The sequence below is a fragment of the Anopheles marshallii genome, chromosome X, assembly GCF_943734725.1.
Source record: "Anopheles marshallii chromosome X, idAnoMarsDA_429_01, whole genome shotgun sequence".
NCBI classification, from domain to species: domain Eukaryota; kingdom Metazoa; phylum Arthropoda; class Insecta; order Diptera; family Culicidae; genus Anopheles; species Anopheles marshallii.
In genome coordinates, this window is record NC_071325.1 from 5,322,947 (window position 1) to 5,347,388 (window position 24,442).

General features: G+C 46.6%; 5 protein-coding genes across 5 annotated transcripts in view; 4 read left to right on the plus strand and 1 right to left on the minus strand.

The window, feature by feature from the left end:
• Nucleotides 1–271: 271 nt before the first annotated feature.
• On the plus strand, nucleotides 272–3,547 carry LOC128713914 (protein scarlet). The gene is made up of 4 exons (XM_053808789.1): nucleotides 272–743; nucleotides 1,782–2,656; nucleotides 2,730–3,300; nucleotides 3,375–3,547. Exons 1-4 carry the CDS (start codon nucleotides 272–274, stop codon nucleotides 3,545–3,547), a joined length of 2,091 nt encoding a protein of 696 aa, XP_053664764.1.
• Nucleotides 3,548–4,826: 1,279 nt separating this feature from the next.
• On the plus strand, nucleotides 4,827–6,135 carry LOC128713925 (transcription factor IIIA-like). The gene is made up of 2 exons (XM_053808800.1): nucleotides 4,827–5,042; nucleotides 5,125–6,135. Exons 1-2 carry the CDS (start codon nucleotides 4,827–4,829, stop codon nucleotides 6,133–6,135), a joined length of 1,227 nt encoding a protein of 408 aa, XP_053664775.1.
• Nucleotides 6,136–7,070: 935 nt separating this feature from the next.
• LOC128710051 (39S ribosomal protein L22, mitochondrial) lies at nucleotides 7,071–7,721 on the minus strand. The gene has a single exon (XM_053805093.1). It carries the CDS (start codon nucleotides 7,719–7,721, stop codon nucleotides 7,071–7,073), a length of 651 nt encoding a protein of 216 aa, XP_053661068.1.
• Nucleotides 7,722–11,335: 3,614 nt separating this feature from the next.
• Nucleotides 11,336–14,311, plus strand: LOC128708127 (post-GPI attachment to proteins factor 2-like). Its single transcript, XM_053803089.1, has 6 exons — nucleotides 11,336–11,695; nucleotides 12,394–12,528; nucleotides 13,431–13,592; nucleotides 13,684–13,789; nucleotides 13,858–14,076; nucleotides 14,151–14,311. Exons 1-6 carry the CDS (start codon nucleotides 11,336–11,338, stop codon nucleotides 14,309–14,311), a joined length of 1,143 nt encoding a protein of 380 aa, XP_053659064.1.
• A 7,942-nt stretch (nucleotides 14,312–22,253) lies between these two features.
• Nucleotides 22,254–24,442, plus strand: part of LOC128710295 (transcriptional enhancer factor TEF-1-like) — an 80,551-nt gene continuing 78,362 nt past the window's right edge. The window contains exon 1 of the mRNA XM_053805348.1: nucleotides 22,254–22,290. Within this exon, the coding sequence (XP_053661323.1) occupies nucleotides 22,254–22,290 (37 nt within the window). The remainder of the gene's footprint in view (nucleotides 22,291–24,442) is intronic.

Below are 24,442 nucleotides of genomic sequence, written 5' to 3' on the forward strand. Positions count from 1 at the left end.
GAACTTCAGCTCAGTTCCAACTGAATCGTGTAGCAGTACGCACCGGAATTGAGAATTGCCAGCACCGCATCAGACGTATCCAGGTTATTTGTTTGAGTGGTAGTGTGCGGTGTCGTCTACCTTTGATTCCCTACCCAAAAAAAAAAACTGAGCCGGAAGTGTGTTCCATATTAGAGGCTAATTTAAGGACCTTCTCCCATGTGAAGGAGCCACCTGTGCGTGGACGAATGTGTTCCTGTGTACATAAGCGTGTGGTGAGCGAGTGGTTCTAATGGTTCTAGAAGAGTTGCCGAACACCGTGTGCGTGCCACCAGTGGTCACTGCCAGTTCCATGACCAAGCAATCCGCTATCAAACTGCTCAACATGGTTGCGAACGGGCGGAAGAGACACTCGTCGATCAATGAGCAGCAGCTGGTACCGTTGGAGCCGCCCGGAAGTTGCCTCTCGTCACCAACGCCGGGCGGTTCCAGCCGCTGCTATCAATCGTCACTGCGCAGCTACAGCAAGTGGTCACCGACCGAGCAGGGTGCGACCCTGGTGTGGCGGGATCTCTGCGTGTACGCCACGGCCAGCTCACCGAACGGGGAGCACAACGGCGTCTCCGGTAGCCATCGTCCCACGATCAAACGCATCATCAACAATGTGAGCGGTGCCGTCACGCCCGGGACACTGATCGCCCTGATGGGTTCGAGCGGTGCCGGCAAGAGTACGCTTATGTCTGCCTTGGCCTACCGCACGCCGCGTAAGTTGATGGGTCTTCCCGCAGTGCTACATTCCAGTTTCACTGTGGAGTGTCAAAAGCATCTCAAGAGTATTCCCAGGAAGAAGTACGATCGAATTCCTCTAGTGATATCTTCATGTCCCACGATTAGCTATCTAGTTACAAGATACTCCGATACTCATAGAAAGCATAGACCAGGGGGGAGGCAGAGTTACTTTAGAAATTAGAGCGTTACTGACAAACTCACAACAGAGGGCGCTCAACGTATTCAGGCGCTAAAAAATACCTCCATTTCTACACAATCTAAACCACCATTATAGACAACCATTCCGCACTATTATGCATCGTCTTAGTGCTGCTTAATAATGACTTAATGCGTTACTTTACCCCCTCACGCTCCCCGCCAAACCCAACGGAATAGTCCTACTGCATTAACAAGGCTTCACGTGGCGGCTTCTTAACCGGTTTACACATGTATTTCCTCGAAACGGTACGTTTTAACGTAGCGTACGTTAGGGTGGATTCGTCTAAAAGGTGCGCTAGTTAGTGGTAAATACCGCACCGCCTATTAATACCGCAAGAACGCGTCAACTATCGGGCTGTTAAGTAATGTAAACAGCTCATTGAAGTGTGCAGTGGTTGCATTTTATTGACAATTACCGCCTGTGATGGAGGTGGGACAAATAGCCGAACAGGTAAACGCAGGTACACGCCAGGTCCGGCAATGTATGGGTTCGAATCTCAGCTCTACCGTATAAGACCCATAGAGGAATTGCCTTTTTTCAATAACTACACAAACCTCAATAGGTTAGTTAAAGATCAGCTGTAGATGCAAAGAAGAAAAAGTAGAAGATAACCTCAAAAAATATAACTTACGCCTTCAAACATAAAAGGCTTCATGTCTTCGGCTTCGCATGGATGTGTTGTTGACTTATAAAAATCCTTACAAGTTGTCCCCTCTCCAAACCAGGAAATCCCCTCTATTATTTCCTTTTTCTCTAAACCCAACTCAATGTATGAACAATGTTTCTCATTTCATAACCATCGCCCACCACCAAGCGGGAACAGTTGTGCAGGGTGATATACTCGTCAATGGGCAACCGGTGGGCCCTTATATGTACCGGCTGAGCGGGTTTGTGCACCAGGACGATTTGTTCGTCGGTTCGCTGACCGTGCACGAGCACATGTACTTTATGGCGAAGTTGCGGCTCGAGCGACGTGTTGGCCACCGTGCAATAGACCAGACGATCCGCGACCTTCTGGAACGGACCGGTCTGGCAAGGTGCGCCGGCACACGGATCGGCGAGGCAGGCGACGGGAAGATGCTGTCCGGGGGTGAGAAGAAACGGCTCGCCTTCGCGACGGAGCTGCTGACGAAACCGACGCTACTGTTCTGCGACGAACCGACGACCGGACTGGACTCGTACAGTGCCCAGGCGCTGGTGTCGACGTTGCAGCAGCTGGCGCGCCGTGGTACCGCGATCATCTGCACCATCCACCAACCATCGTCCCAGCTGTTCTCGATGTTCGACCAGGTGATGCTGCTGGCGGAGGGTCGGGTCGCGTATGCGGGCCGACCACTGGATGCGCTTGCCTTCTTCGCACAGCACGGTCACGCCTGCCCGCCGAACTACAACCCGGCCGAGTATCTGATCGGTGCGCTCGCGACTGCGCCCGGCTTTGAGAAGGCGTCCCAGCGGGCCGCCCATCGGCTGTGCGATCTGTTCGCGGTGAGTGAGGCGGCCGGCCAGCGGGACGTGCTGATCAACCTGGAGGTACATATGGCGGAGAGTGGTGACTACCGGGTGACGGAGGAGAAACATCTGTCCGGACGGCCGCACTGGTTCCACGCGACCCTGTGGCTCACCTACCGGGCATTGCTGACCGTGGTGCGGGACCCCACCGTGCAGTATCTACGCCTGTTGCAGAAGATCGTAAGTCCCGCCGGTAACTCTGTACTCCAGACCCTGAACGGCTTCCTCACACAACTTCTCCTCCTCCCGGCAGGCAATCGCACTGATGGCGGGGCTCTGCTTTACCGGTGCGATCGAACCGACGCAGCTGGGGATACAGGCGACCCAGGGCATCCTCTTCATCCTCATCTCGGAGAACACCTTCACGCCGATGTACGCGGTACTGTCCGTGTTTCCCGAAACCTTCCCACTCTTCATGCGCGAAACGAAGAACGGTCTCTATCGCACCTCACAGTATTACGTAGCGAACGTCGTTGCGATGCTGCCCGGGCTCGTCGCCGAACCGCTCGTGTTCGTGCTGATCGCGTACTGGCTGGCGGAGCTGCGCCCAACGTTCTACGCCTTTCTCGTGACGGCAGCGGCGGCCACGCTCGTCATGAACGTATCGACCGCGTGCGGGTGTTTCTTCTCCGCCGCGTTCAACTCACTGCCACTAGCGATGGCCTACCTGGTGCCGTTCGACTACATCCTCATGATCACGTCCGGCGTGTTCATCCATCTGAATACGATGCCGACCGCGACCCGCTGGCTGCCGTACCTCTCCTGGCTGATGTACGCCAACGAGGCCATGTCCATCGCCCAGTGGGAAGGGGTCACTAACATTAGTGAGCGCACAATCCAGCCGTACTCTACTGCGTTGCGAGATGTTTAATGTGTTTCACGTCACATTTCATTACAGCTTGCCCCGCCGTTGATGACAAACTGCCATGTCTCCGCACCGGCAACGAGGTTCTCGAGCACTACAGCTTCGACGAAAGCCACCTGACGCTCAATCTGTGGGCGATGGTGTTGCTGTACTTCTGCTTTCACGTGCTCGGTTATTTATTCCTGTGGCGCAAAACCAAGCGCTGAGGCACGTTACATTTTCGTCCGCTACGGAATATACTTACTCATCTTGTTTAAATACACTAGGAAACATCAGCTTTTCGTTCTTTATTACTGTTCACAGCGCAAGAGAGAAACTATTTTATGTCTAAAAACTTTATCGCTCTTCAGAGTTCGTAACGAACATAACGACCGTTTTTTTTTTCAAGCAACCATTGATTGCGCACGTGGTCAGCGGATTCGAGCAAACATGAAACATCCCAAGTAGCAATTTTTACACCCAACGAGCTGCGGCAATGAAAAACATCGCCTCGTGGTGAGTAATGCCAGCACCAAGCACGGAATCACAATAAATAGCTTATTCTTCTTTTAGTGCATGGACTATACTTTCCTGCCTTTTCACGGTTTCTACTCAATGACACAATCAAACAAAACAAGAAGAAAGAGGAGGATAGTTGAGCACAAATAAAATGGATGTCTAATTCGTGATTTCAGAAGTGGAAAACTGGAACTTTGTCTGGGTTATTGTTGTGATGGATTTGCAATCTCCAGAGCGCTTTCCTATCAATCGCGCGCGTATCTCAATACCAGGTTGCCATATTCTATTTTCTTATTTCTATAATGCTAATGCGAACAGATCATCGTGATGTAGTTGACAGTCACATATTTGCAAACTACGGGTTGTAGAAAATGCTGAGCACCATTTTTTAATTCCAGATTCAAACAAGGTTATATTTATGGGTCATTTAACTTCAACTATTTAACATTCATTTTCCACATTTGAGTGTTCTTGAAAATAATAAAATTAAATTAAGGAGTGTGAAGTATAAACTTAAGCATTATGAGTCGATTAATTTCATATTAATTACATAAGGTACTGGTGATTCGCGAAGTTGAGGTCTAAACAAATGGAAATTCAAGAAAACAAAAATGTGCATAATACACCACAGTGGTGAATTTTTTTTTACCACCACGCATTATGTTGAAAACAAAGTAGGCAGATTTGGTACTTGGGTTATCCGGCTGGATTTTTTTTTCCTCACTGATGCTTGGTTTTGTGATGAAAATTAAAAACACGTTTTGTTCTTTTTCTGTAGCAAACTGTGCAACATACGTTGTAGTTTATAATAAACATAATAAACATAGATAATTAAAAATCGATATTCTAAAATGGCATTCGCCTAACAATCTGTCATCCGTCTCTGACAGGTCTTTCGCAATCGGAGCGCGTGGGGCCATAACAAAAGCTGCATTTTTTGTGCATCTCGTTTAGCGTTCGTGCGATCGTCGTATTTGCAATGCAAAAATGGCTCCCTACGTATCGGAAAATGATCATCGAGCAACAATCCAGCAATCAGAGCAGGCGATGGTGGGCTCGGACATTTTGAGCCAACAGCCATTGAGTGCATTGCTGGGTAGCGGTACCAGCAACCGTAGCCATCGCTATAAGTGTGAATTTTGCCAGCAAACGTTCAAGCGACGCGACGATCACGATCGGCACCGCTTTTCACACACCGGAGTGGTAAGCTATTGAATCAAAATGCTTTGAAGGTGTTTGGTTTGGTTTTAATGGGTAATGTGATGGCCTTATTTTCAATTTAAAGTATGCGTACCCTTGTCTTGAACCAAAGTGTGGCAAGGCGTACTCTAACCGATCGCACCTGCTACGTCATACGCGTACGAACCATCTCGAGCGACCCGGAACATCCCGTCCCGAGCTGCACTGCAAGCATCCTAACTGTACGATGAAGTACACCAGCAAGCACGCCATGAAGCGTCACTACCAGACGAAGCACGTCCTCGGCAAGCCGTACGCGTGCGATGTGTGCAACGAGCGGTTTTGGCGCAAGCTACAGCTGAAGCTGCACAAGGTACGCCACACCGGCCAGTATCCGCACCGGTGCGAACACTGTAACCAGGGTTTCGTTAACCTGAAGTCGATGCGTAGTCATCGGTGCAAGCGCAACGCGCAGAAGTGTGCCGACTGCCCTAAAGAGTTTCTCCACTGGTCCGAGCTGGTAGCGCACCGGCGGCTCGAACATCCCAGCGAGTTCCGGTGTGACAAGTGCGACAAACTTTTCCACACGAAGCGTAACCTCAATCTGCACGGTCGTGTCCATCGAGCGCAGGACGAACGGGTGGTGTTCGAGTGTCCCCACGAAGGCTGTCCGAGGTTTTACGAGCATGAGCGCAATCTGTACGCCCACGTACGGGCAAAGCACGAAAACCGTAAACGGGTGGAGCTCATGTGTCCTGTGGCCGAATGTAGCAGAGTGTTGGCCACCAGGCAGAAACTGGAACACCATCGAAAGATGCATCTTCGTGCGTCAAAGACGTCTGCCCGGGGAAAGAATACGAAAAAAGCGGTGGCCTTGGAATGTTGTTGGAAAGATTTGTCAGATAGTAATCAGGCATGTTCTTCCAAATCGGAGGAAACATCAGTCACGAATGATAAGTCCATCACGGGTGAATCGTCAGACTCAAAAAGCCTACTAGATGTTACCACCGATTCGGAAGTGGAGAACAACCAAACGGTCGAAGATATGCTGGAAACGCATATGAAACGTTTGTGCACACAGCTCGACATGCTGCAAACGAATTTAGTTCCGGTGTAGTTGCTTTAGCGCGCATCTCGTCAAAGTGTAGTGAGGTCATTTGCATGTCCAAAGTTTCTTTTATTTAAAACGTTTTCATATTCAGTTTAAGTCTTGTTCCAAATTTTTGCATGGTAGTGGTCTTTTTAAGAAGTATTACATTTCACGAAGTGAATTTAGGAGCTGTATATCCTATGTGTATATTTTCAAATTTAATTTTATTTAGCAAGCTTTTTCCACACACTTACATGCTCATTGAAGCACAATTTACACGGTGAAGAATTGGTATTAAGTAGAAGTTTTAGGAATGCTATAAATAATATATATTTTTTTAATAATCTCTAATATTTAATTGTGAAGTTTTGTTGGGATAGCAATATCTGTACAGAATGTCAATGCTAGGTACTGCTTTAAGTTATTGCTAAAAGTATCCATGCACACACGTGTTGCAAACTATGGATACGTGGCATACCGTGAAAGTAAAGTTTGTTAAGAATCTTAAGTAAAACAACTTAAAGTTATTATTATTGGAAAGAGATGTCAAAATTGTTTCCATTTTCTCATGCTTTCTCTGTACGTTAAGTTGATTTTGCAGTTTAGCTTAACATTTATGGAATAATTGTGAGGAAGATTGTGCCATGTCAGGATTCTTTCTTCTTTAAGGATTTTTTACAGTGGTAAAAGCTTTTAGTATTTAGTCTAATGAAAAGTAAAGTGAATTATATATGCTCTAATTGAAATTACTAGTGTTGTGCTTAATGATCATTTTGAGAAGTCATGGTGTATGCTTAATTATTATTTTGCTAAGCGAAGGGTCAATCACATTGGTCGTCAAGAATAAAATCATATTTCCGTACAGATTCATGAATCTATAGGGATGCACGATTCTTCAACATAGAGATTCATTTAATACTAGAAATAACTTGCTATAGTTTTATTACCAACTTTCTCACAATTCACAGCGACCCGGTCACCTTGCGCTTTCGCATCGCTTCTTCCCACTCTGCTAGCTGCTGTTCGCCCGTTTTCGGTGCCGGTTGATAGTAGTGGGCGGGTGGTGTTCCCTCCTCCAGCCGGACAAAGTAATGACAGTGCTTGTACTCAACCTCGCCCGACCTCCCCCGGGCATGTCGCCGCATACCCTTGAACACACGACCCTTCCCGCAGAACGATTCCGCCACCCATAGGTTCGTCCGGTACTCGACGTTGTGCCGCTTGACCGCCATATCGATCGCCTCGAGGATCGCTTCCTTCACGTAGCTGGCACCCTTCTTGTCGATGAAGGACAGCTGTTTGAGCGCTTCGTCCACCGACATGCCGCGCACGAACGACGCAACATACCACATCTTTTTTGGGCTGTACTTGATGTTGGTCTTCTGATGGCAGATGTACGCTGGGCGCGCCTGTTCGTCCGGTTGCTGTGGAGGGTAGATGACCTTGTTATACTGTAACCATCGTTGCGGGCCCGTGTTGTGACCGTTCCAGTTTTTGGCAAGTGTACTGCTCGTGTGTAGATTAGCAGCCGCAATTACACGGAGTGCTGCACCGGCAGGACCACGTTCCGATACGGCGAGTCGTTTAAATGTGTGCAACAGATAGGTGGCCATTGCTGGAGCTCTTTAAGATGGTCCACTAGAATTCCTACGAACAAAAATACGGTGGTAATGTAAAGGTTTTGTGCTAGTTTTGTGAGGTTTTTCTAATCCTACCTACACCCGGTTTGTGGCAAAAAAAACACACAGCGCTGTGTTATGCATACACACTGGCCTTTAAACGTCAGTGCCGGTGACAGTTCGCAGTTTCGAGTAGTCGAGCAGCAGCGCACTGCTCGAAAGGGACTTAATAAGGAACAAAAAACGCTTTTATTTGGTGTTTTATTTAGCTTTGATGAGAATAATACCAGCTTTTGTGATTTTTATTTGTTAAATAAATATATCCAGCTGCTGTTTACTTCATAACAAGTAAATTAATTGATTTAGTAAAATAATTTTCCGCCCGAAATGGATAAAATTTTTACGCAACGTTGGCAACACTGTTTGTAACTGTCATCAATCGCCCCTCGCGGGTCCTTGTGAAATTTGGTTCGTGTTGTTTTTTAAATTGAGAGCGAGAGCGCGTGCAGAACACGCGCGAGAGCGTTTTTCCTGACGTTTCCTGAAGACATCGCGAAAAACCTGCACCTCACCATTCGGAACCGTCGGAAGGACGGGGAGATGGGACGATGAAATGTTACAAGCAACATATTTTCCCTCGGCTGTTGTGTGAGTGTGATTTTTTGAATGTCTCTCTCTCTCACTCCTTTCTGGAGAGAGGACCCCTCGCAGGACACTCACACAGGTTTTTTGTCACCCTGCCTGCCTTTCCACTCCGCGCAAACCATACTCCCACAACTTTAGTACTGGGTGCCAGCGCGCAAGTGAATTTTCCGCTCTCGCTTCGGCTCACTCTCCGCGTACGGTACGCTTATTATTTTTCATTTCTCCCGAACGCCTGGCACAGTCGGAACCGACGGCACCTAGTGGAAAGCAGGGGCAGCAGTTTTTGGAAAAAATTTCGCCGAAAATATCGAGCACACGTTTGCGTTGGTGCGTTAAATGGTGCAGTGGGTAAGCACTAGCACCCATTACGCTGCCGTAACAGCGAATTCATTCAAAACCCTGTGCGTGTGCGGTTGCTGAGACTATTTGTTGGAGTAACTCCGCTGTCGGATTTTGTACGGGTTTTCGCAATTTTTTTTCTGTTACAATGCGTGCTTGTGTGTGGTGATGTGGCGCTAAGATAGCGAAAACAGGATAGCTACCGTGTGTGTGTGTGTCTGTTTTTTTGCTGGTGTAGGAGTGTGTGCTTAAGACGAACGCATCTGAGTCGCAGGTGGAAAAAACAGGAAACATTTGTTGGTCAATACGGGTCGGTGTAAAAATATGGTGTAGAGCAGCAGCAACTGCTTGCTGTGGTGCTATCCTGCCATCTCCAGCCCAAGAGCATCGAAGTGTACGTTTGCGGATATTGCGGAGCTAGGAAAGAGTAATTGACGTATAGGTACGTGTCCGAGGTGCTGTAAAAGTTGGAAGTAAAAGGTTTGCCTAGCTTTCCACCAGCATGGATGGCCTGGAAAATCCTTCACGAGAACGCATACACACACTCACACACTTGCACTCACGCACACAAACACACACACACACACTCAGCGTTGTTTCAAAGTACACGCGCGCGCATACACCCGCAACACAGGCAGTGGCCGTAAGCGCGCACTGTGGCACGACAGGAAACGGATGCTTGTTTTGCTGTAGAATAATATGGCGGCCCGGAAGGAACGGGAGCATCCGGTGGGTGGGAAAGGGGTGTATGTGGAGGGCAAAGGTGAACCATATCCTTACCAGGGTGCGCACAACGATGCGTCTAGCAGGTTGTAGTATCTCCTTCCCTTGTTGTATGTATTTGTGTCTGTGTGTGTGTGTATGTTTGTGTCTTTTGCACACGCAGTTTTGTTGTCGCATCCCGTTGCGTGTGTTTGTTCCGGTGGTGCGGTGCGTGCAGGATGAAAACTTTGCTCCAGCATATACTTGCCGTGACGAGTGAACTAAAACCATCCCCATTCACGTATTACCATTAAACAAAAGAAAAAGCGAGAGAGAGAGAGAGGGAGTGAGAGAGACTAAGAAACAATCAAGGGTGGTACAGAGGAAGAAAAAAAAAAAAGACGTATGACTTACGGTTTGTGCATCTTTTCTTGGCATTGTTTCGATCCAAACTAGTTGACGGGCTACAGCAGGATAGCAGAGCGGTGTACGACGTGCCGTGGTACAGTCAGGCACCAAGCGTCTCCACCGGTGGTCGGCCATCAAACGACTCGTTTCAAACCATTCCACACGGCAGCATAACCAAAAAAAAAAAACGATCCACGCACAATCAAAACGACAACCAACCATACTCAAAACCGATCAGCCGTGCATATTCTTTCGGCGCCGTAGCAAATTTGAGCACCCCGGAGTACCTGCGAAAGGGACAGGGACATCCAGCAAAACTCCTCCATCAGTTGCCAACTTACGGCATTTTTCCTTCCTGTCGTCTACTTTACGAACGGTGGTAAGTATTTCGCGTAGTTGTACGTTACCAATGCGGTTGTGTGAGTAGTGTTTACATGGAAGTATTATCTAATGGTTACCCGTGGTAAACAGTGCCAGGTAGATGACCTCTCAAGAACCTTAATTTCGTAGTAGCTTCAAGAACATCAGCAATAGTAATATTACTTGTTTCAAGAAGAAAAAACCAACACATCAACATCAGTGCCCATCTGGAACTCTCTGGACGAACGTGCATTCTTGTATCACTGTTTTGCATAAAGTGAGGATATATCCACTAGATACTGCCCGACTAAACCCCTTTCCCCCCAAAAGGTGTCAACATTTTGATCAACCGTGGCAACTTGTTCACGTTCCCTGGCATCCCCGTTTTTTTTGGCATCCCTCCACATTTGCCCATACATTTTGCGTATCGTTTTTTGGATTTTACATGGCATGCTTTTGTGCACACATAGAATATTTAAAAAAAAGGAAAATCATATACAGGGCTACTGGTGAACGGGGTGGCGATCAATGAGGTTCATGATACTTTGAATTAGCTTTTTTTTTGTATGCATTTTGACGTTTGGATGCTCAAACTCTGCGAGCTGTCTAAGTTGGTGTGAGGTGTGAAGACGAGATTCTCTTTCTCCGACACACAAATATAAACATTGCAATCAGCTGATCGACAAATGTCAAAATGGAGGAAGTTTCGAATTTGTTTGACAATTTTTTCCACGAAAATCCCATGTTCTAGGATTGTAAACAAACCGTTTAATAAACCGTTGTTGATGTATTTTGAATTAAATAGATTTTTTTTAAATATTTTCTGAGAACTCTTCAAGAAAATACAACAACACACACTAAAAACAACTTCAACTATTAAGATAAACTATCAAGACACTACGATATTAGATACTAAGCTGTCAAATGTCAAGATGACAGCAACTGTCAGCCATGTTAACTAGCTCATGTTAATCTGTCAATTTGACAGCTACTTTACTACTACAGAGACAGAGCACTAAAGACATTTCCCTTCCCGGTGTTACTTCTGTAAAGGTTCGAGTCACTGCTAGGCGCCCGTCGCCCCAAACACAGCCCACGTGCCGCAGCGAGGACGAAACCGGTCGACGCGAGCCGTCAGCTCCAGCCGGACGACGATGGACGCGACGGTGGATGGGCGTGTGCCGCCAGACGAACCGACACCGGTCCGAGCGAACCCGGGTACGGTCGGGAACTCACAGCCCGCACAGCAGCAGCACAGCCAGAACTGTCCACATATGCCGCAGCAGGACCTACACCAACATCACCAGCCGCACCAACAGCAACAGCAGTGGAATTTGATGGACAACGCACACGCCAGTCTCCCCGGTGCCATCCAGCGAAAGTCACGCACCAACGACCGAAGTAAAGACCGGTCGGGGCACAGGGAATCGCCGGCCGGCCCGCTGGACCTGGACACTGGACACTACGGCGACGACGGTGGAGGACCCAACGGTGGCAAAAGTCCATCCGATAAGGTAACGCCGGGCGGGCTGGACACTGCGTGCGGTGTGTGCACATCTCCCGGTACATCCAGAGGTAGATTCCATGTTTATTTCGTGCCTCGGCGACTCACCGCTCTGCGCAGCGTATGTGTGTTTATCTCAAGAGTGTACTTCATTTAACGCCGCTGGTCTAGACCACTGTCACTGGCCGCCGGAGTTTCTGGCTGGTCGGCGGAGAGCGTTTTTGTTAGCACATTTTCGGGGCCGCCTAAAGATTATTTATAGAAAAGCTGCTATGCGCTCTGCGTGCGTAACGACCTACCGGATGGGGGGATTTTGGTAGCTGCCAAAGATCAACCCGCAAACACGTGTAATCTACCTCGGCGATGGGACCATTCCAACCATATGTTACGATTTTGTAATCACCCTGTGTTATGCACTAGCTCTCCTCAAAATGAACCACAAGACAAAACCTAAAAAACAACAATTCAAAACCTTCTTTCATAACGTATTCCTACCGAACGTCACGCCATGGTTGCGTAGTACGTGCTGGTACTTACCGTAGCACCCGCAGTAGAATATGCTTCCGGGCGTGTAAGCTCGCTGCGTTTTGATACTTTACCTCCACAGCACCCTTCTACCTTCCGTTACTGTACCGTAACACTTTCTTTCACTGTTCTCTCCTTCTCTCTGTTTACTTGCTTACGTACCTCCGTTCGTGGCGTCGGTAGCTTGTGGTGCACCTCATCATTGGCTTCCGTGATATCTGTGTGTTTACACTAGTGCTACCGCTCGGTACCTTGTTCGTTTGTTTCGTCTCCGCTTACGTCTTCCAGCCAGAGGAAATTCACGAGACGCACTGTCGGGTATGAAGTATTGTTAGACTAAATTATTCGTTTCTGCACTCGCGTACACGTGCGCAACGCTATCCCGCTAGCGTCTGCTCGTTGTGAGAGATTGGGTTCTGATGGTCAGTGGTACATTAAACCACTTGGATGGGGTCGCCCGATAACAACCTTATCGGGCTGCCCGATAACAACCTTATCGGGCTGCCCGATAACAACCTTATCGGGCTGCCCGATAACAACCTTATCGGGCTGCCCGATAACAACCTTATCGGGCTGCCCGATAACAACCTTATCGGGCTGCCCGATAACAACCTTATCGGGCTGCCCGATAACAACCTTATCGGGCTGCCCGATAACAACCTTATCGGGCTGCCCGATAACAACCTTATCGGGCTGCCCGATAACAACCTTATCGGGCTGCCCGATAACAACCTTATCGGGCTGCCCGATAACAACCTTATCGGGCTGCCCGATAACAACCTTATCGGGCTGCCCGATAACAACCTTATCGGGCTGCCCGATAACAACCTTATCGGGCTGCCCGATAACAACCTTATCGGGCGATTTGACCCTAGTAAATGTGGTTCGCCTATATGTATGCAATCCTAAATCATGTTCACGTTAATGGCGATTAACCGCAAAAGTAATTATACTGGAAGAAAATTTACCAGACAAAATCCAATCGTTAAAAAGTGTTAACACGATTCACAAATTGCATAGATTTAGGCGCCGTGAAGCAAAACGCTTACGCTCTCAGTAAAGAAACGCATCTCTCACATCCGTTGCAATACGCGTACGTTTGTAGTGACTTAAACTGAGTGCTTTGCCGTTCTGTTCGGAATTAGTTACGTGCTATGGAGGTGCTTTTATATTGTCCAATGTCGCTAGCAATTAACGCTTTGCTCCTTCTCGGTGCGCAGGTGTACAATATTATACCGTCAATCAGTGCCATTACTGGCGTTAGTCCGCAGCGGTACCTGTGGCGGGTGTCGATTGCACTGCACATCGGACCCCGCTTCATCATTGCCTTCGTCTACCGGAACTGGTACCGTGCCATGGTGGCCGGACTCAACGATCCAGCCGTAAGTAGCATCTGACATTGCAACGTTGCCATTTTGCACCACAGCTAACCATTCCGCTGCTATCTTTCGGTTGTCGGTACACGGACAACAGCGCATGTCGAAAGCCTGCCGGATGATCAACATCGTCTACTGGCTGAATTTGGTCGAAATCAGCGCCCTCTGCGGTGTTACCTACATCTCCAACAAGGAAAACTATCGTAAGTGCTAGCAACGTCGACCGGGACGGCTGCGTGTTATCAGTTTACGTTGCATCTTCCCTCCACAGCACTGCACGAGAAGGTGTTTATCATCTTCATGACGACCTCACTGTCGTACATGCTGGCGACGCTGAAGCTGCTGAAGCTCCTGCAACCGGACGGGCCACAAACGCCGAACGAGGAGTCATCGTTGCGCTACAAGCAAGCCTTCTTTGCCCTCTCGATCGCGAGCACGGTTGGGTTGATACTGTTTTTCCTGAAGCATCGCTTCCTCTGTCAGGATCTCGGTAAGGATGGGTCTCCGTTCGTTGTCGTATGCCACCATTCTAAGCACCCCGACCGGTTTATTGCCCTGTTGCAGCATTCAGCTGGTTCGCACTGTGCGAGTACATCGTCGCGTCCGCCAACATGGGCTTTCACTGCACCACCATGCTGGACTTTCCGACCGAGCACTTTCTGATTGCCAAAAATGCGAAGCAGTACAAGAAGCAGCAGACATCGCTCGGCTGGAAGATTGACTGAGCGGCGTACCGGGGCGAACGTGGAAATCCGACCCAAGGTGCACACAAGCAAGGCAGCGGTTAAATGCTGTGTTTTGTTTATTTTCTGGTTTTTTGTTTTTTGCTTTAAAAGTATTTATTTGTCTCGATTGTTATTGGCGAGTTGGTTTAGGCTGGCCCTAACGTACTAACAGATGGCAGCCATTTTTTTTTAACTACCTTCCGGTTCGGTCCCAATTCAATACTTACCGCCTATAAAAACCTAGTCAACCTGGCCTCGAAAGCGATCAACATCGTGTTGGTGTGTGGGTGAACGAGCGCGCGCGCGCGCGAGTGTGTGTGTGAGCAAAATTCCACAAGATCATCGCCTAAGCAGGGAGGTTGGGTGGTGAGAATTTAACCGTTCTTGCCTGTAAACCAAAAGGGCGCACCGAACTCGGTTTTAAGTGCAAAGCAACACGTATATAGGTATCGATTGAATCATATAATATAAATTTATATATTTGTATGCATATATTAACCACCACAAACCTGCGTTTATATATATATGTATATAAAAATATACTGTTGTATTGTTTATTATTACATCGAGCGATTAGAAAGAGAGAACGAAGCGACATAAAAAAAAAAACATCCAACACTCACACACACACACACGCGCGAACAGGCGATCCAAAATACTTATTTAAACACCCTCATTCAATCACATGTTGCAAGAAAAAAAACAACAAACAAACAAATGTATGTGTATATATATACATATAACTTAAATTAACAGATAAATTAACGATTGATACCTATTTATATACATATAAATATATAAATGTATATGACACGATGGAAAGGGTTGCTACGGTGGCAAGTCGCGCGCTTATGAAAGGTCGAACGGATGCGGATGTGACGACCCGGGGGCGTACGGGAAAGAGTATAACAAAATGGTGTTTTTTTTTTAAGGTGATCAGCTACAACTACTAGATGCTGTTTAACTCGATACTTCATTCAAACATCGGCCACTGCGCGTAGGCAGAGTGTGCGCATAGAGTATAATATCGTTCTGCGTCCTTCAAGGTAGCCGAAGATCAGCAGGCAGGGTTTAGTAGTTCGGGATAGGGGAGGTTTTTTTTTTCGTCTGATCAGCTCCTCTAGGTTAGGCGACGATGCAATAGCTGATAGCACAGGTTATATATAAATAATGGCCCGTATCGTACCGGACACGGGTACCCTCTTATCCATCTCGCAATTACACCGCTCCTGTAGGAGGACATCAGCTACACCTAGTACCATACTAATGGCAAGACAAAAAAACACTGTAGTGAGAGTCACGGTTAGATAGTGCTGTAAGTCACAAACACGCCACGATGTCCTGAATGGAAACAACTCCCGCCCTCTCCCTCTCTCTCTCTCTCTTTCTCATATACACACACAAACACACGCATACCGCCAGACGCCAGATAATACAAGGCCAAGTTAGTAAGAACGCTCTTATGCACACGCAGCTGTGTATGCACCTACACACCCTTATACTCTTCCTCCTACACTGATACGTACAACAGAGGTTGCAAAAATGAGAAGAGCAAAAATAAAGTAAAAAAAAAAACAAGCGTAAACACACACATATCAATTTAATCGGCGCAATGATACGAAGGTACGAAGCGAAAGGCGATCCGCAATACTTCAACCATCTGCTCCCATATACGAGACGTACCTAAGCAAACGACTTTGTCCCCGTAAGAAAATGAGCTAGACAGTGGAAGAAGGTTGGAATAACTACACTTAATCGATACGTAATGCAACGCACAATTCATACCTGGTGCTTCCCTTCCGGAACATCTTCGCAGGTTTTTTTTGGTTTTTTGGTGCCGGATCACCTGGTGTGGTGACGTGCCGTTAGATGTAATGCCCTTTTTGTGAGGTGATTCCTGCCAAACTGCACGTTAATAATTGCAAACTCGATCATCACGCGGGTATCCACACCGATGCTTTACTTTTTGCCCATCACATCACGTGATCCTGATTTTGGATTGCATATATGTAGGCGTTTAAATCGTGCTAGGGTCTACTCACTCTTTGGAGCACAATTTTAACTGACCGTTGAATAATTTAACTAATGTTCAATCATACAAGTAGTTTTTATTTTATTAACATTATTAAACATTAATAATCTACGTTTTTTATGTTTAATAACTATAATTTAATAATTAATATAAAAAAATTGGGAGTTGGACAAATGAAATATTGCCAATTTTTCTAGCTTTTATTAACTAATATTCATTAACTTCCTTTGTACGAATGAATATCAAATATTTGTTTATTTTAAGAAATTAATTTTAATTTTTAATACTTAAATGGAATTAAATAGTATTGGTTGGTGCTCAAGCAGCGGTTAGACCCGAGCACAAGTAGTACGCCTGAATAGTATGCAATTCGAAACATGGATTACATGAAGGGCAGTTGTTTTCTCAATGGTTTATCATCCTTTTGCGTACCACTTGACGAGATGGATTACATTACATTACCCCACCGGAGTTATGTTGGAGCATTTATTATTATCTCCCACATCCTGCATTTTACGCCACTACCCACAGAGGCTGTTGGAGTACAATCGGTTTAACCTGGTGTCCCATCCTGTTGCGTTGCTTGTTTGTTACCACCAGCAGCAAGCGTTAAAACATAAAAAAAGAACCTTTTCGCGAACCCTTAACGACTGTTTGTGTGAGGGGGTGTGTGTTTGAAAGATTTATATAGACGCTAAGCGGCGTGCGGTAGTATCAGTATCGAACTCCAATTTACTACTACTCCTCTGTAAACTGTGTACTTTTGGGTGGCGTAAACTAACGGCAACGAGAGATAGTATAATGATTTTTAAGTTTTATTTTTAAACTCTATCAAAGTCTAAGTCAAGCGGAAAGCGAAAACGTAACGAAACCTTTGCAAAGGAAACCCCAAGCAAAGTGAACAAACAAAAGCGATCGAGCGCGGGTTGAGAAATATACAAACAAACAAATAGAGGAAAAATGAATAAAAAGGTTACCTGTTAGCAACTGTAAGTAACACACACACACTCACACTAGGGGGAAACAGACAGGAGAAGTTAAAAACAAAACAAAAACTAAACAAATAAAAAATATTAAACAAAAGGCGATTCGTCGGTAGGAAAAGCGAAGGATAATGCGGGACAGGCGAATAGTAAATTAATTTGAGCGCGTAGAACAATTATCGCTATATGTGTAAGAACGGTATACAGCAGCTAAACACAAATTTAACAACCACTGAAAAAAGGAAAAAGGAAACTACCAAACGAAAAGCATAACTTACGATCGCAAACGGCAGATGTAAAACATCAATAAGCTAACAGCCACAACAAACAACACATACACAGGAAAGAAAAAGGCATTGAAAAAGGATAAGCAAACGAGGTAAATACAACAAAAAAAAAACGTTTAACAGTAGTTATAATAGGCACTGTTTTTTCGGAACATTTCTTACCACTCCCAAAATCCTTTCCACATAAACAAACATTCACACATCCACACGTATTTATATGGACACACCAGCGCGAATGTTACTGTTTCACACTCGCGCACTCACCCACACACACACACACACACAAAGGATACAAACAAATACAGTTGGGCGAACTGTATAACAGTGCTCAACAAATTGCAGCGATTTAGGCGCATCGCAAATTGTGTCGCAAGAGCAAGAGCAGTGTTTCGCGAGTACCGATGGGCTTAGCAAGGCTTAGTAAAGGGGTCAAATCGGAGTCTTGTCGGTCGGAAGAAGAAGTAAGAAGTGTAAGAAAGCAACAGCAAACGAAACACTTTGCCATGCTTCCCGTATCCTTATCGCGTCTCCTGTAAGCTGGTTATGGGAAATTGTCGCAATCCTTGGAGTGAGTCGGGGGGAAGTAGTCGAGGGGGAAGGGGAGGGTTAATGAAAGCGGAAAAGCGAACATGTTGGTTGCGGTTTGCGGATGTGTTGTGCTATAGTAATTTTTCCTAACCAATTTTCCACTGCATCTTTGCCCTTTACCGTGGCAGCAGTTTTCTTCGAAAAAAAAAACAAACTAAACAAAACATACAAAAAAAACAACCACAAAAGATTATTAAAAATAGCATAAGCAAGCGTTTTGGAAAAGTTGTGAAGTGTTTTTTTTTTTGTTTTTAATTTTTTGGGAAATAGACCCAAAGTCACGGAAAATCGGCGATCAAATTGGAACGGGGCAATTACGAATGATCGATGCGGGAACGGTAACAAAGAAGAGTAAGATAACAATTAAAATAGCGAGGCATAAGCGAGCAAGTAAGAGAGAGAGAGAGATAGAGAGTGAAAGAAAGAAAGAGAAATAATATAGTAGCATAATAATACGTTATACTCGCAGTCGACGCAAACAAAACCAAACATAGGGAAAAAAAATGAAAGAAACATCATAGCTACAAAACGGAACCAAACACACAGGCGTAAGGGGAAATAAAAGAAGAAAAAAAGATAACAAAAAATCAATCCACTCTCACACACGCAGCAGCAGCAGCAACTAGAGGCAGATAAATGATCCGGAGCATCTCCAGGCTCCTCAAAATTAATCGCGGAAAACCGATCGTGGAAACGCTAAGAAAGCGAAGAAGGCGGAAAAACAAATAAAGAACTAAAGTATAAAAGATTTGTTTCTTGCTTGTCGCATTACTTTTAATTCGTTCCGTTCGCTTTGCTTCGATTTATTTATAGAGTATGGTCGTGTGGAAGAAGATCACATCCGAAATGGACTTAATGTATTATAATCACAAAGAGAAAATGGCAGTTTTTTTGTGTTTTTTAGAGTAAGAATTTATGATGATTTATAAATAAATTTTATATATTAGCATATAACAACACAATGGTTTCTAAATGCCTTTTCTTTAAGCCTCATGTATATGAAACAATGAGTAAAGATTCAAAGTCAATTTACCAATAAATAACAAAGTTACAACATCAATACAGATAAGCAATACACTTATCTACGAGCTAGTTGACTATGAAATTTTAACTATATGTGTTTATTGTACAATTTGTTATTATTTTAATTGTATACTTAGTGATCAAAATAGTGACAAATAAACAGCCAAATATTTTTTCTACTTTTAACTCCCACGAATGCACCAACACGTGCAGTTAACAGCCTCAGCCTCTTTATTTTTGAGGGACCCTAAAATAATGAATCTAAATAAATAAATAAATAAACAGGTAAGTTAAAAATTATTTTAATAAGGATTCAGTTAACAGAGAAATAAATTAAAATCTGTTTAGTTTGCCAATTGCACCGCTAAACCTCAATGGACTTGATCGGATCAAGTTGATCGGCCGTTTATGGTAATTGCTACCCATAAGTAATGAAGCACGATTAAACGACACTTAGCGAGACGCCTTCGTAGAACAAAAAAACCATCGGAAAAACGCTAACTGTTCGAGGCACGAATGAACAAACGGATGAACACCACGAACGGGTAACTCATCGTACGATGGAGCCGCCCGGTCGCTTTCCTAACAGCGATTCATTCACGCACCGCGCATCAGGAACGGATGCAGCCAGGGAGGAGGGAGCAAAAAGGCAAACAATCGGCCCGACAGACACACACTGCCATTTTTCGCCAAACCGTTTGGTTCGGACTTTTCCGTGTCGGCCACTCAGCTTGTGCGGTACGCCGCTCTCAGTCACTCAGCCGGTGCGCGTGAGCGAGAGCACCACGGTTACGCACTTTGCTCGTTCTCGCTCGGCTGGGTTGAGTGCCCCGCCGCGCGGGGTGGGCAAAACAGTTGCTTACGCGCGAGTGGCTGCGAGCTGTCACACCGACCGGAGCGTGGCGCCCTCTTCATTCGTTCGCACGCTAGCAGACGGTACAATACGGGCCACACCAAGGGGCATCCACTGAACACTCGGTCGCCCCGCACACACAGAAACGCACAGTTGTTACACCCGCGTCGGCGTGTCACGGCGTGTTACGCACCCTCCCCCTCGCTCAAAAAACAAACAAAAAAAAAAACACTCCCTTTTGCTGCCGCGGATTTTTGACAGCCGGTGGGCAGCGGTTTGCTGTTTGCAACCGATCGTCGCCAGCAACGGTCGCAGGACATTCACGAAGCTGGGCCCAGCATTTGCAGCTAACACATCGTCCGCCGAAAGATCCGAGATCGTTTGGGTGCAAACACGTGTTGGCAAACCGCAAACACACCAAACCGTGCGATGTTGATGGTTGTGGCAGTGTTTTTGAGTGATTAAAGGAAAGTGTGCCAGTGTGGTAACGGTTCGAATTATGAAAAACAGTGAATGTATTTAAACACCCCCAAAAAAATAAAGGTGATAGCGAGAATAAAAACCAAAAACGAAACAAAAAAACATTAAAACACGGGCAGCAACAAAACACATTTTCGCTATCGAAAGATCGCACAATTCGTGTGCTATCGTGTGTGCGCTGTACGCCGTTATCGAACGTTCGACTACTTCAGTGCGGTTCTATCGCTTGTCGTGATCGTATCGCACACGCTCCGGACATAGCCGTTCGGCTGACGAAATTTTCGTGCCCTCCACCCCTCCCAGAAATAAAAAAAAAAACCACAGCGCACAGGGTACGGTTGTGTTGGTGCGTCCGTTTGTGTGCCAGCGATCCGAGTGCTATAATTGTTTTTTGTTGTTGCGTGTGTGCGTGCGTGTGTGTATATGGGCGAGTGCTTGCGTGTTAGTGTGCGGGTGTCAGTGACACACGGAAAGCAGGGGTACCGATAAGGGATCGAAGCAAACAACTGGCAATCAACAACTTCTCCGCAACAATCAAAGGCCTCACGGCATAAACGTCACACGATCGCCATCTTCGCGTCCTGGCCATCTTGCTTTGTTCGCCATCAATCGTTTCGCCGTGGTGCCAGTGCGCGTCGCATCTTATCGCTCGCCTTGCTCCCACACCGTGCGCCTTGCCAACCCTCACCACGAACAACAACTGCAGCAACCAAACCCACCCCCAATTTGCCTCGAGCTTCCGGAAGGTTAGCCCCCTTCGGCGCACCACCCTCTTCCACCCGGGTGTCTAGGTGCGTCCTACCCAATAGTAGAACGGGAGGAATAACACCTCCCTGTTTGCATTTTCTACCGCCCTCCACCCTCACCTCCCCCCTCCATTCCCACACGTTACGTGCGGTAGAGCGCGGAAACCCGCGGCTGGCGGAAGGGAAAAAGGATCCTATTTTTCCGTTGTGTCCGTTCCCTCTTCTAGCGGTATTTTCTGTTTGCATCCCTTCTTGACGCGTTTCCGCGAGACCACTTTTGCGAGTGGTGTGCCGGAAGCAACGGTACGGCCGCCAAGATTGACAAAGGAAACTTCAACTTTTTGAACCCGCTCGCTTATCCGACGGCGGCAAGCGCGGCAGCAGCGGCGGCGGCAGCGGCAGCAGCAGCGGCAGCAGCGAACGGTGGACCGGGTAGTGGTGGGGGAGTGATTGGCAGCGCCGGAAGTAGCGGTAGTACCGGAAGTGGTGCCGGCGGGTCGATCGGAACCCTTGCCGGGTTGGGCGGTACAGCAACAGGTGCGGGAGCGGTTGGGACCGGCGGCGGTAACGTTGGTGGGGGGGCGGTAGGCGGCGGCACTAGTACGGCGTCGGCGGCTGCAGCGGCAGCGGCGGCGGCGGCAGCAGCGGCGGCAGCGGCAGTAAGCGGCGGCAACAGCCACCCGCACCATCCGCACCATCCCCATCCGCATCATCACCACCACCACCATCACCATCCGCACCATCATCCGCACCATCACCCGCACCACCATCCACACTTTGGACCGTTGGCGGGCGGGGCGGATACGGGTGGTTCGATCGGTGGAGTCGGTATCGGTGGGACGGGCGGCGGCCTCGGTGCCGGTAGCGTTGGTGGGGTAGGCGGTGGTGCCGGCATCAGCGGAGGCGTGGGGGTAGGAGGCGGTGGCGGAGGGGGTATACCCGGTCTCAGGATGGACTGCGACTACTCGAAGCTGTTCTACGCTAAACGTAAGTACCACCCCTGATGCGCTACATAATATACACGGAGGAGACGTCAAATAAAGATGGCCGCCTGGGGTCGTTCCCGGAAGCTCGCACCCTATCCCACCCCTCAGTGCAACCAAGGTGCCCGGGAAGATGTGACGCACTGCCCAATCACACAGGGGGAGAGGGGGGTCTAAAGAGAGGACGATTCGAAGTGGGTGGGGGAGGGGGTGGAAAGACAAGAACCACTTCCGCACACACTTTCTCAGCTGCACCGAGCGATTCTCTATTTTTAAGCGCCGTTTTATGCCGTTTTCCCCGCACCTCCGCGTCCCTGCGTGTAGGTCATGGATGCAACGGCGGGGAAGGTGGTGGGTGGTGGGAGGGGAACAGAGGGGGCTAAATGTGGAAACACGGGTGATGAGAGGCTCACAAGGGCCCACTGAGCCGCTGATCTCGGTCGGCATGGGCAAACGATCGTGATCCAGACCGCCAAGGATGGCGCGAAGCACCGGCCTGTTTAATGGTGGCGTTAATTGTGCGGCTTTGGGGGTTGCCTTTTTTTTTTGTTTGTTTGCAGCTGTAAGCTATAAAATTTTGCCTACGCTGCATAATGGTTCCCCGGCGCGGACATTCATTGCGGGGCGGCTTGGAAACGTTATGCGTCATGCGATTTGCAAACCAAGGATATGAAGCTGCGTTCAGCAAAAGTACAAAATTTGGCTTGCTTTTAACCGTCACCTTCAAGGATATTGCGTTCGGGGTTGAAAAAATGACGTAAAATTCCCATGGACATAGTTGAAATAATAGACATAGTGTTGCGTAGATCTGAGTCAGGCGCATGCATCTCCAAACTGGATGAATTTGGAATTCTTCAAGAGTTAAAATTCAAAAGCAATTAAATTTCCATACTCAATGTGTTTTTACTGAAAATTTCTGATTCCTTGAACTATTCTTCTCGAGGTTCTCGAGGAGCTCTTCATTTCTGTAATCTTACTTCTGTTTCCTCATTGAATTCCTTCATAAACTTCTAAGTGATTTTATATATTTGACAAAGAAATTCATGGTTTTTGCAAAGAATTCTTTTGATTAGTAAATGGAATGGTCATAATACTAGCAATATTATAGGAAGCTATAACATTTTTTATAACGGTTCTGAAATGTGCGCTTCTGTTAGTAATAAAGAATGCGTACTCTTAACGTTTATAATTTATATTAAAAATGTCATTTATGGCGAACATAATATATCATGTACAATTCTTGGATATATTTTATATCAAATCTCCAACTATAATTAAAGGGATTCGATATAAAATATATTATAGCAATTACTATTACCATTAGAACGAATATACTGGCGCCATCTATACACAAACACGGATATTAACACATCCGAGTAAAGAACACAATCTTAGAAAATGTTTAACTATATCAACACTAATAAGCAAATGCGTGAGCCCTCCACCCATTGAGCTTGACCTGGACCATTGTGTCGGCAGCGGAGAGTGTGTATGTTTATTTTCAGCAGCAACAGCAGCACCGCGTTTTGCATGCGGCGCGGCTGTAAAATAGTAAACGTGGGCTAAAGACATAAAAGTGTATTTTGCACATGGGTAAACTTTAGAGCCGGTTATTATTTTTGGAAATCTCGTACGGTTCATACTTTGTGTAAACTGTACATGTAAGTGCATCTTATCTTTTGGGACAAGAAAAATAGTTCTAGCGAAAGTGGCACTCAATAATCGTTTGATGTACTTAAATTGCATACCTTTAGGCTCTGAATTGTAAATTTGGATATTTTTGTACTTTCACTAGATTTATTCGTTTCTGTCTAATATCTTTCTGGAATAATTGTATAAAGTTATGTGTTAATTGGTGATTTACAGTCCTGCTGTTCGCTTGGGTTCATAACTAAGCCATATATGCGCAAACGTGCTCACACACCCTATTCTAGCACGACATCTTTGTGAGCATGACAGGAAATATGTGCTGACTGTACAGTCTCCAGTATCCGATGACAGCAAACAACAACATCGCTTGCTCCATTTCCGCTCAGCCTTCCCGATTGCAATCGGTTGTACGGATGTGGACACTTCCCACATCGTGCGAAGATCACTCATCACCTTCCTGTTCCGCTAGAGGGCCGCCTACCTGCGCGCATTGTTTTGATTCTTGA